Raw genomic sequence first — 12,044 nt, forward strand, 5'->3', positions numbered from 1 at the left:
CTGGCACGGGCTTATAGGCAGCTGTCTCCTCCATCACCTCCTACTCCTCACTAGGGCTGGGAGTGGGGTGGTAGTGCTGCTGTCTGGTGGATAGAGTAGGTGACCGGCGGTTGAGCACTATATATTGACCTTGGCTTCTGTGCTAATTAATCAAGAATATGGGTTATAGCATTTAAAGCAATGGAGTTAATTTGGTTTAGCAAATTACTGCTGCTCAGCTGAGACTCAATAGCTGAGGATGGTCCTAGTTCCACCCCACTCGACTGTAAAGTCAATCGCTGTAACAACTGCTTTGCTGTTGGGTGTGTTACAGTGCGCACAGCCAAGTACAATCATAGAATCATTAAGGTTGGTAAAGACCTCTAAGCTCATCCAGTCTAACCGTCAGCCCAACACTACCGTGCTGACGAAACCATGTCCCAAAGTGCCATGTCTACACGCTTTTTGAATCCCTCCAGGGAAGGAGACTCCACCACAGCCCTGGGCAGCCTATTCCAGTGCTTGACCAAAGGTACTGCAGCTCTATGTGAGGCTGAGCAGCTGTTACGCTCCAAGAACTTACCCCTTGCTGGCATCTGCCTGAATTATTTTGAGCAAGTAGTTCAAGTTCCCTCCCTTTTCGGGTGTTTACGGGATCTTCCAGGTTTTTGATGGGCCAAATTGCCGTCTGGAGCTTCCCATCTTCTTCCAGAGGCTGGAGAGATTGAGCTGGAATGATAATGCTTCCAGCTTTTCTTCTTGGTTGATAGTTTAAGCTTTAGGTTCTCAATACAGGCTTGCGTGTTTCTATTAAATGGTGACAGGGAAACCCATCCTGGCATGGGAAATGCTGTCAAAGCCTACGTGGAAAAGTTGCTACCTTAACTACAGAGTGCAGCTATCGCTTTTTGAGGACTACTTGAATACACTGAGTAATATATAGCCTCTCAAATTGAAACCAGGAGTAATTTCCATGCCATGGGTGCACTGGTCTATGCAGTGAGGGTTGGCCACCTGGACTGTGATTTCAGGGTCTGTTACGGCGTAGCTGGGGAAAAAGTGGATATCCAGAATTAATGAAGTTGTCTCACAAAGCAGCGAAACCTAAGCACGCTGGCACAAGCTTCCAGGCAGCCGGATCGGCACTGCAAGTAGCAGAGGTGTCTGTAACACTTCAGCCAGGTGCCCACGCAAGCATGCCACGCTCCACCTGGAGATCAAATCAAAATTGGTATTGTCATATTGTCACCTGCTGGTGATCCAGAGAGGTGGATTGAAGCCACGCGTGGCAGGAAGGCGTGCTCCCAACAGGTCAGCAGTTACTGTATTAGGGAAGGAGGGAGCGTGGGTGAGGTATTTTGATTTTGTTTGAAACAATAAAATAATAAACCCTGAGTTATTTGAAATCTTAACAACAGAACCAGCTTTTAGCACCGGCGTTTATAGGGATGAGTGGGCGAGTTGTTTAAAGGGAAAAAAAATCTTTGAAAACAGTCCAAGTCAGGGTGATAATTTCATGTACAAGGGAAGCGCGGAGCATACGCACTGCGCTTGAGCAGTGGGTGCATGGTCTGCACCGGGGCTGGGCAGTTTGCAGAACATGCTGCAGGGCACACGCGTGCCCACACTTGCAGATCTGTGGGGTGGGAGCTGGAGTCTGGGGCTGCCTGTGCCATCTCTGCAGATCACTGATATTTCACTCTCTCTGCTTTGCTGCATCCTAAACATAGGTGCAAAAAACTCATTTCCTCTTGCTGTTCCAAGCACCAACCTCGTGTGTGGACTCTAGTCCTGTCTTATAGCCATCTCTTGCATTTCACCCTCAACAGCAGCTTCAGATGCCCCCTTTCATAGCTGTTCCAAGTCAGCTCTCCAGGTAAGGGGCAGACTATCAGTTCTGGCTCATTCCCCTCCAACTCCTCTCCATCAAGGCATCCCCTTAACTCATCACCTCAACTGCAGGGAAGCGGCAGCCACAGCAGACGTTCAGCTCACACAAGGGCTCTGTGCCCTCGCGCCTCGCGTGACAGCAGGCGGGATGGCTGTGCCCTGTCTCTTGCCCTTCTTCACCCCTTCTTCCCCTCGTCTATTGCTGCACGGTTTTAGAAATGAAATCACAAACTGAATTGAAGTTTAATCTGTGAGCTCCCCAGGCAGCAGCTTAGTTTGAGGGCAATTCTCAATTGTCTCCTGCCTTCCATAACCTGTGGCACCAAAACAAAATAGGTGCAGAGTAATTGCCTTTTGCCTGCTCTGCAAGCATCTTGCCCAGCATCTTGCAAGGTCCTGCGTGATGGAGAGTTGGCCTCTTCTCCTGGCACACGACAGGTGGGGCTGCCCCATGGGACAGATCCTGACCAGCATCACTGGTGCTTCAGGAGGGTCCATCTCGCATGTCTGCAGCATCCCCACCGCGGCAGTTCTGCCAATATTTATCAGCGCAAGATGTTTTATCACTTGTTGCTTCAGAGTGTGTGTTTGCCCTTGAGCACAGCCGGACCCCCTCCCTGTCAGCCAGATCGGCCTCGTGGGCACCGATGGATTTGCAATCCCCGATTGCAGCTGCCTCAGCCTTGCTGCTTTCCTTCTGGAGATGCTTCGTGCATCCGTGATGCCTTGCCCTTGGCTTCAGGATTGTTGTGAAGCTCAGTGAGGCTTTACAGTCCCTTTAGGGGATAGGACAGGTCTGGGGGCTGAGACAGCCGGGCAGTGAGCGGGGGCAGGAGCCCTGACCTCAGCCCCCATCCTCCCAGTTTCTGTGTTTCTAATTAGTGGTATGGGAGAGGATGGGCAGCTCCTAAAAGCTGCATTTGTTCAGAATTTCCTACTTTTGCAGTGAGAAATGAGAGTGAAATGTAAGACAACGGTGTGGACCGAGCTGAGAGTGCTCTGTCCCCATTTGGCTACTGCCCTGCCTGGTGGCCTTTGGCAAGCTGCTTCTCATTCCAGTGACCTGTTTCACTGTCAAAGATCCACATTTCACAAATGGGAGGTAAGAACACCTCTTTGGCTGTTGCATAGCATTTCCCTCTTTCCATGTTTAAAACCTCTTTGCAATTAGAAATTCCCCTCTGTTGAACAGCGGAACGTTTAAATTAAAAGATGCTTATGGTTGAGCGTCTTTGGCTCTTGCAGTAGGACAAAAACCACACGTATCTGTAATATGAGGAACAGGGGGCCTATCAGGAGCTAAAAATGGTCCTTCATTGTTTCGGTGCTTTAAATCCGAGCGAGCATATTGTGTCTGTATGTGCACAGTGCATGTACCGTCGTGGTGCGTGTGCCTGTAGAGCTGAGTGTGTTTGCAGATGTAGTTTAGGAAAATTGATCCAATCTATTTTTAAGGTAAAGTGTGTGTGGTGGGTAGGAGGTGAGGAGGTGGAAGGAAAGCTAAATATTCACATAGCTCCACTGTGTGTTGAAGAGCATCATCTAATAACACAGGGATCGTGGCAGAAGGGTGAGGGAGAGACGAGCGCTTCGCTGGAGTCCACCCCCTCGTGCAAGGGCACAGGAGCGACTCCGGGAGGAGCGTGGCGAGCTGGGCTGTCGCTTTAAGCTGTATCTCACACCCAGCGGGTCATTGGTGCTGGCAACGTTCTTCACATGGCTGCGCGCTCCGCATAAATCTCTGCTCCGGCAGCAGGAGCGGAGCTGGGAAGAGCTCTCGCTGGCTGCTAGCGGTAGCTAAAGAGCATCGAAGCGGCAGCCCCACGTCGCCAGCCTCTGCCCTGCAAGCTGAGATCGTTCTTGCCTGTGGACATGTAGGAGCTGGAGCCCAGGGAAGAGCTGGCTGCTGAGGTCAGTAAGTAAAACTCGGTTTTTGTTTGTGTTTTCCCTTCTGTCCTCTAAAATGAGAGGCTAGATCTGGAGTAAGACAAGAAGGGAGATACAGAAGAGAGATTCACTCAGGCCAGGGCTTGGATATTGCCTGTAAATGCTTGGGTTTTTAAAGTTTTCGGATAGCTTTGGTTTGAACTTCTTCTTATTAATATTTTTGCAACTCTGTGGGAAAGAGATGCAAGCAGTGCACAGCGCTTGGGTGTCTGCTCGTGGCTCACAGCAGAGCGTGGTCGGTGGTTCTCCGTGCCTGGCTGTGCTCACCGGGGGAGGACAGGGTGTCTGCCAGCCAGCCCCACCGCTGTCAAGGGAGCGTGGCAGCGGTGCCTAAGGGTTGGCATTGAAAGGGAAGTGCTGTCCTCGGCAAAGACTGGGCAAGTTTGACAGCTTTTGTGATTCGGAAGATGATGGTCTAATCGAGGAGTGGAGAATCCAGGCAGCACTGAGCTGTTGGTGGCCAAGGACTGGGAGAGCCCCACTCCCGAGCCCAGAGATGATGCTCCAGACATTTCACCTCTCGGTAGAACAGGCTGTGGCTTTTCACCAAGGGTTTCTTCCTACTCCTCCAGCCCCACCATGCCTTCCAGGAGGCTCTCTGGAACCTTTCACAGGTGAAGTGATGGGGTGGGGAAGTTAATTCAGAGCCTGATGAGGGGTCGTGGCTGTGCCAGGGGCATTGACCCCTGTGGCAGTTTCCTCTGTGAGGGGTGATGCGGGGAGAAAGCAGAGCCACGTGCAGGGAACTGGCAGCCAGAGGAACAGCCTGGGCTGAAGCGCTCCCAGCACTGTCAGTCACCTGCACAACTCCATCCCCACTCCGGCCTGGTGATTTTGAGGTCAGCTGCCTTGAAAAGAGAGGAGGTAAGTGGTTGTGATGTGTCTGGTTTATAGAAAGAGAGACAGATAAGGCATGGCATGTGGGTATGGAAGTGTTGGGATGAATGTCTGCCAGGCTCTGGGCAGATAAATGCCTGGAGAACAAGGGGTACAATTATTCCAAGAACTGTCTGCAGTCAAGGGCTCGGTGCTGGGTACAGGTCTGCCTCCGTGCCACTGCGGGACTTGGTCAAGTCAGTTCATATCCAGGTTGTCTCCTCCCTGAAATAAGATGAGGAGAAGGAATCGTGGTGGGCACATTTAAATGCCAAGGCAGTGCTCTCTGAAGGAGTAACAGTGAAACCTGCTGCCATCCTCCCCTCATCCCTGACCTGGCCCATGCCCCAGAGCCAGGCCACCTTCAAGGAGCAGATCCTGAGCTGGATGCGCTGTGCCAGACCTGCTGGGGTGCCTTTGTTGCTGATTAGCAGGTCTTGCCTGCAGGCAGGGCAGTGCCAGCCCCTGGGAGGGCTGAGCAAAGCAGAGTGAGCCGTCCTGGAGCTGGACGAGTCCTTGCTGCATCAGGGCAGGTCTGCAAGAAGTTGAGCCTTGAGGAGAGGAGAAGGAGCAAAGGCAGATGGGGACACCAGCAGGGAAAAGAGAAGCTGATCTGACAGCAGAACAAGGTTTGGCCCTTTGGGTAGTTGATGAGAGCATCTGCAGTCTGGTCTTCTGGGCAGTGCTCCCTTTGAAGGGGACATGGTACAGCGGGTGCTTTTGGCACGTGGCAGTGGCAGAAATTGCCGGATGATGGGCATCCAAGGGTGGAAGCCCTGCGGGGCATGTGTGGGCTGTGGCTTCTGGTGCTGGGACCTGGGAAGCATTTTAGTTCTTATAATTACGCCTTTTACATTTGTTTAATGACTTCCGTGAATCCGAGTGAAAATGGCCACGAGGGTTTAGGCACAGGATTCTGTTCTGACTTTATTTTGCTTTGCCGGTGGTCGCTTCAGCCTTGGCCTCGCCTGCGCGTCCGGAGCAGCTGATGTGAGGGATTTCCCCAGGAGATGCTGGTCCCTGCCCTGTGCTCTGGTGCCTGGGGGCTGAGCCAGGCAGCCCAGGACCTTCTTAGCCAGAGACTGCAAAGGGTTTTATTTAGCCTGGATGAAAGTTCATTGGAGAGGGAACAGGGAGCTTTTTGTGCTCCGCAGGGCAGCAACCTGGGGAGAGGCAGGGGCTGGGGCTGCCCCAGGCTCCCCCAACCACTCCTGAGGAGCTGCTGGTCCTGGCGGAGCGGAGAGGCTCCTGGGGGGAATATCACAGCAGGAAGAGGGGAAAGCAGTAGCAGGCACCCCATCACCCCCCTCAGCGGCTCTTCGCTGCCTTTCCAACACCTCAGCTGTATTTAACCCATCCCGACTCCTACCTGGCAGGTTAAAGAGCCTGCACATCCACCAGCAAAGAAATGCATGCAAAAGCCTGGATGCTTTCCAATGAGGAAACCCGGGTCCGGGTGAGCGAGTCCTGCCTCCCAGGCTGTCCTGAGCCAGGTCACTCAGCTCTCGGATGAGCCGGCAGCGTCCAGGTGGAAACGGCACCCACAAAAAATAGGAACAAAGCTCTGATTCCCAGGTACGGTGGCCAACTCTGTCCTGCCCAGGGTCAAGGAGCAGGAGCAGAGGCTCCATGCTTGTCGTTGTCCCCACGTGGGGAGAACCGTGTGTGTCTCCGTGCCCTGTGCCGAAGGTGAGCGTGTTTGTAGTCCCGAGAATGATCTCTGGGGTGCTGCAAATGCCAGCAAACGCCCCGGGTCCCTCTGCCCAGCACAAAGGGAGATGTTTTGCCTCTTTGCCCAAGATGGGGGCTGGCAGACTGGAGGAAAATAACAGTAGAATTTGGGCAGTTGCAGTGCTTGAGGTGGAGGGTAGGTGATGAGGCCAGGGAACACCAGCCGTGAGGTGAGAAGTGATCCCGGGACTGGAAACCAGAGCTGCTGCCCAGGAACCGTTAGAGGTCCGGGTCTTGGGGCACATGGTGACAAGCAGCGTGTCTGTGCTATTGTGGGACTGTTGCTGAGCACCATTCGGAGATGCCGGGGCTCTTAGGAAGCCTCCTGACTGCTCCGGGTGTGCCAAGCCCTGGGCAAGCACAGCTCGGTAGCAGACGGTGGGTCCCAGGGTGTGATTGCGCATCCATCTGCCCTCACAACTCATTCCTCAGGGCCAGGAGCAGGCTGTGCGTGGAGCGAGCCAGGCGCTCCGTGCTTGTCGTATTTGGGCATTTTAATTAGCGAGGTGCAAGCCTAGGGCGTGGTTTGGCTGGGGCAGCGCTGGAGGGAGCCTGGCGTCAGCGGGTGCTGCCGCGAGCCCTGTGGCACCCAACGTCCCCGGTATGTGCGTGCCCCAACAGTGGCCCACGGGCACCAACCTCCTGCCCCTCCGGGCGCCGCTGTACCGGGAGGTACCCAGGCATGGAGCCAGCCCTGTCCCACTCTTTGCATGCACCGGCTGCTCTTCCTACTGATTCAGAGCATCCTTTCCTTTCCCAGCCATATTCTGAGCAGAGATCCTGCCACGGGACATTGCAGAGGCCTTGGGAGGATGTGTCCCGGGAAAATCTGGTCTCTGCCTCGGAGCAGTTCTGAGATGGGTGCTCTGACCAATATGCTGCCCAGCTGCTTCCTGCCGGGCAAAACTTCTCCTGTGGGCCTGCGACTGCTCTGATTTACTCTGCGTTTGCAGGGAAGCTAGAGGGAGGCATGGTGTGAATGAGCCGGCTTCCTCCTCTAGCCTGAAATTTGGGTCACGCCAGCCAACGTAGCAGAGCTGTGAGAGCTGTAGTTCATCTTCAGTTCAAGCCCAAGCAAGCTTTGATTTCCAAGGCACAACTGTTGATGGTTCAGAGGGTCCGTCTGAGCCACTGTGCCGCTCAGTGCATGGAAGGAGGTGAGAGGGGTTTTTCCCTTCCCCGATCAGCTCCCACACTGCTAATGTTCCTCTCTGGCCCGCTGCTAATTTTGACGCTGCCCTAAATAGAAGCTGAGTGCATCTCATCTGCTTTGCTTGGCATACAGGAAGATTGTTTCCCTTCATTTACTGAATCCAATTTGTGGCTTTAACCCTGCCAGCACAAGGCTGTCCCCATCCCAGCCCTCTCTTGAAGGGCTTCCCAGTGCCTCTGTCCCGGTGAGGAGCTCTCTGCTGGGAACGGCACCACCCATGATGGGAAGAGGGAGGGCTCCCAGGACGGCCACCAGCAGAGCTGGGAGAGGTGCTCAGCTTCATGAACCGCCAAGGAGAGCCCTTTCTCCCCTGACAGGCCTGGGGCTCCGGGCCAGCTCTCCCTGTGCTCTTTCCAGCAGGGTGAGCTGCTCCCCAGTGCCCCTTCCCAGACCGGAAAATAGCTCAGCGCAGGCAGACCCAGTTGTAGGAGGTTTTGATTGGTTTCTGTGGTATTTTCTCCAGCATCTGGTGGGATCAGCTCAGCACGCAAGGATGGATCCTGAGCCTGGCAGATGCCCCTCTTTATAGTTTAATGTTATATCCAATTCTGAGTGGCTACTTGGAAAGGATCTGCTGTTCCCGCTGCACCGGCTGCTCCAGAGTGGGACTCGGGATTTGCTCTCCCGGCACACGCAGCCCCGCTCTGCGTCGGAACTGGACACAACAAAGCCCTTCTGAAAGGCTGCCTCGAACGCGAACCCTTCCGCCACACCACTTAAATAAATCGCTGTCTGGTGCAAGGTGCTTATTTGGGGCTCGCGTGCGAGAGCTGTTTCCCTACAAATCTATAATTTTGTGTCATTTGCAGCTCAGTGACTGTGACGAGCGCTGTGCTGAGGACACGGGGGCGCCGAAAAGAAGCAGGGGGCAGCAGCTTGCAAAGGTCAGATTTAGCTGGTTAGAAAGGACGGCTGAGTGCTGCCATGCCTAAGCTGGAGCTGGGCACAGGGCAATGCTTCAGCCAGGGCATCCGCATCCCTCATCCCTCACACTCCTGACCAGAGTCCCTCTGCCAGCCCAGAAGCTCCCCTTCCCTGCAGAGCTGTGCTGGGGTGAATGCTGTCCCCTTTCCTCCCCTCTTTCCCTCTCGGCCTCAGGTGTGTTTTGAGCGCTCAAGACACCGTGCAGAAGCAGAGGGTGCTCCGCACAGGGCTTGTTTGCTCTCTGGTAGGAACCTGGCTCTGGTTTGGGCTGCAGAAGTGCCTGGTGCCTCCAGGGTCACCCACAGCGCGAGTGACCTGTTGGAGGGGCCACAGCTCTCCTCGGATGCCCCATCTTGTGGAGACACTCACGAGACCCTATGGGAGAGAGGACCTTCAGGATGCTCAGCCTGTGGCCTCATCTAGGAGGATGGTGTTAGATTGTCCACACTGAAGGGGAAAGAGACAAAGGGTGAGGTTACTTCAGAGCCAGGAGGACAGAGGGACCAAGTAGCAGTGACCCCTGGCTCCAGGCTCCAGGGCTTGGCAAGCGGTGGGCACAGCCAGGCACCAACCTCTGGACAGACCAGGACAGGGCACGACGTGTTGCCGAGGCCATGCCAGACGGGAGTGATCCCTCACAGGGAGTTGTTTGGGGTGTTCTGACTCTCTTCTGTATTTTACTGTCTTTACAGAAAATCAACCGGACCCCTTCGGATGAGGAATGCTTCTTTGACCTGCTGAGCAAGTTCCAGAGCAACCGGATGGATGATCAGCGCTGCCCGTTGGAAGAATGCCCATCAGAGGCTGCAGAGGCAGCTGCCACGCCGGTCCCTGCCCTGGAAGAAAGGATATGTAAGTACTGATGCGTTTCGTAGTCACTATTACTCTGGGAGTGATGCTGCTCCCACGGCGTGGCCAGCTGTCGCGGTTTTACTGTGGATCTGGTGATGTTCTCCCCAGGCCTCAGCTCTCTGAACTTAGCCGTTCTTTGGCAATCTCCATCTTTATTTACAGAAGAAAGAAACATTCTTATGTTAATGGTTGCTGAGGGAAAGGCTGGAGAATATGAACTCAGGCTTGGAAAGTAAATTAGCAAGAGAAATGCAAAATATACGGATCTTTTGAAGGTCTGTCCTTCTGAACAGCGAGGTTGGCACGAGGACTTCGGCCTCTGCCAGCAGCTCCAGGAGGAAGACGGTGATGGTTGTTACTGAGGGAGCCTTGTAAGAGCCTGGAGAGTTGGGGCACGCAGAGGGCTGGGACGGATCCTTACTGGCAAGTTAAAAGTATTCCCAGTTTTTCTCATAGCGTTGCCATGGAGGAAAAACTTCTGGATTTTGTACAGTTCTTGGATGCTGCGGTGATAGGTGCTATGTAAGGACAGAGAAGCCAGAAGGAGGGATAAACAATAGGAAACTCTAGCAGGCAGACAGTGAACTGGCCCGTAGAAAGAACAGGGATAAATCGAGGAAGCTGTCTGACAAATGGATGGGACAGGAAAGGCAGGGCAGGCTCTGTTTGCACTGTGGTTTCGTGTCTTGTTTTGATAGAGAGTTGAGGGCCTTTGTTTAAACCAAGCTGGAGAGCTGCACCGAAATGCGCAGCTCACACTTACACGCTTAAGCACCATCCCAGAGCGCTCAGAGCACTTCGTGTGAACTGATGGCTTTGTTTATGGGTTCCAAATGGAAACAAAGTACAAACAGGAGAGGAGGAGACCCTTGACATCTACAAGAATGCTCGGAGAAGTAGGTGCCAGAGGCAGGGGCTGGAGCTGGAGCGGCAGTGAGAGCAGAGCAGTGCGGAGAAGGTCAGGAAGGCAGGTTGGCTGTGAGGTGAGCAGGTTTTTGTCTTCTAAAAATAGGGTGGAAATGAGCATCCCTTTTTCAGGACAGACATTTCTGATACAGGAGTGCACTTGGCTGCAGCAGCTGTATAATTTAGGAGACTAAGAATGCATGAGTAGGCACAGGTTCTGTCCTCGTTTGGTCTCTAAGCCTTTCAGACGTTATTTTCAAGGCTTCTCTGTAAGGTGAAGGGGAAGAAACTCATGTTTGCATCAGCGCTGAGGGTTTTATGCATTTCTGCAACTCCACGGGCTGGGGCTCTGCACAGAGCATGGTGTATCGGGAGGTGCAGGGCACCCCCTCCTCAACAGCTTTGTGCTCGCTGGGAGAGCAACACGGGCAGGGTTACTTACAGTTTTCTTCCTCTTGTCCCTGTCTGAGTGCAGCGCCTGTTGTTTGGGAGCCTCACAAAGCTGCCAGGAGCCAACAGGCTCTTTCTGTTGTGTGCTGCCTGAGAGTCTTCATCAGGGCTGGGGCTGACTTCCCTCTCTTTGCTGAGGTCTCGGCATCGCTTGTGTGCTGTGTTGGAAAATCCTCTCTTTGTCCTGTTGTCGCTTTGCCCCTCGGTGCTGCCAAAGCAATGCTGCCTGGGGCAGACGTGTCGCGGCTGGGGACCACGGCTGTGCCCTGGCCACGTGGAGCCCGGCAGCTGCTCCGGTGCTCCACCAGGGCACTCCCTGCAGGGGTTTCCACAGCACCCATGGGGTGTGTGGGTTCTGTACTGGGACCCCTGCCAGCCCCCTCCCAGCAGGCAGCGCCCCAGCTGGCTCTGTTCTGCACCGTAAGAACCAGACCCCACGAGTGTTTCTCTCACGTGTGTTGTGAAGCAGGTCCTGCAGCTCACGACAGCCTGGCCGTCTGCAGGGCTCACCTCGGCAGTGCCCAAAAATCCCAGGCTTCTGGGTCACCTGGGAAGGAGGTGCTGCCAGGGGAGCATCTTAGCCAGGCCTGGGCTTTGCTGATTACCTGCCTGGAATTACATCTGACTCTCAGGATGGTGCTCTGTGCTCACCAGCAGTTGCTGGCGTGTGCCCAGCCCTGTGCTCCGAGTGGGGTGTGGGTTGGCCCATGCCTCTTGGCTCAAGGTGGAAACCTGAGTGGAAGCAGCAGCGGCGGCTGCCAGTAGTTGTGCTACAAACAACAGCGATTGCTCACAGGCACCCGTTGATGTCTGGCACAGGATCTTCCAGGCTGAGGTGGCATCCTTGGTGTCCTCCTGGAGCTGGTGAAGTGCAGCGGGTGGCAGGGAGCCCCTCGCGGGAGGTCCAGCAGCAGGGGATGTAAACGCGAGGTTCTGCTCTTTGCCCTGCCGAGACACCTCCTTTCCTGCTTTGCTGCCGGATGGGTGGGCGCGTGCAGGGCAGCCTTATAGTGGGAGGCACGCTCTGGAGCTCTGCGCTGTTTTCACAGCCAGCCCCTTAACTTGGATGTGTTTGTTAAGTTTGTTGGCCAGCGAGTGTGCTGGAGGCAGCATGCGCAGCCCTTGGGGGAGCTGTGCTCCAGCTGGAAGTGGAAACTGCGGCTCTGCTGAACCGGAGCTTTTCTGCTTCCCATAGGGAAGGCAGGGCAGAGAGAGGGTCCCGCTGAAGGTGTTGGCGGCTGCGCCAGGAGCTGTGTGCAGGCAGGGTCCTCACAGC

General features: G+C 54.6%; 1 protein-coding gene across 7 annotated transcripts in view; it reads left to right on the forward strand.

Annotated features, from left to right (window-relative positions):
• The window catches only part of GPSM1 (G protein signaling modulator 1), an 89,357-nt gene that overhangs the window by 75,786 nt on the left and 1,527 nt on the right, over positions 1 to 12,044 (forward strand). For 5 of the 7 annotated variants that reach the window (XM_054083864.1, XM_054083861.1, XM_054083860.1 and 2 more), the window contains one exon: positions 9,253 to 9,412. In XM_054083864.1, the coding sequence (XP_053939839.1) occupies positions 9,253 to 9,412 (160 nt within the window). Of the gene's footprint in view, positions 1 to 3,416; positions 3,785 to 9,252; positions 9,413 to 12,044 lie in introns of those variants that run through there. The other 2 variants (XM_054083867.1, XM_054083866.1) reach the window with 2 other exon arrangements.

The sequence above is a fragment of the Cuculus canorus genome, chromosome 19 (genome assembly GCF_017976375.1).
Source record: "Cuculus canorus isolate bCucCan1 chromosome 19, bCucCan1.pri, whole genome shotgun sequence".
NCBI classification, from domain to species: Eukaryota; Metazoa; Chordata; class Aves; order Cuculiformes; family Cuculidae; genus Cuculus; species Cuculus canorus.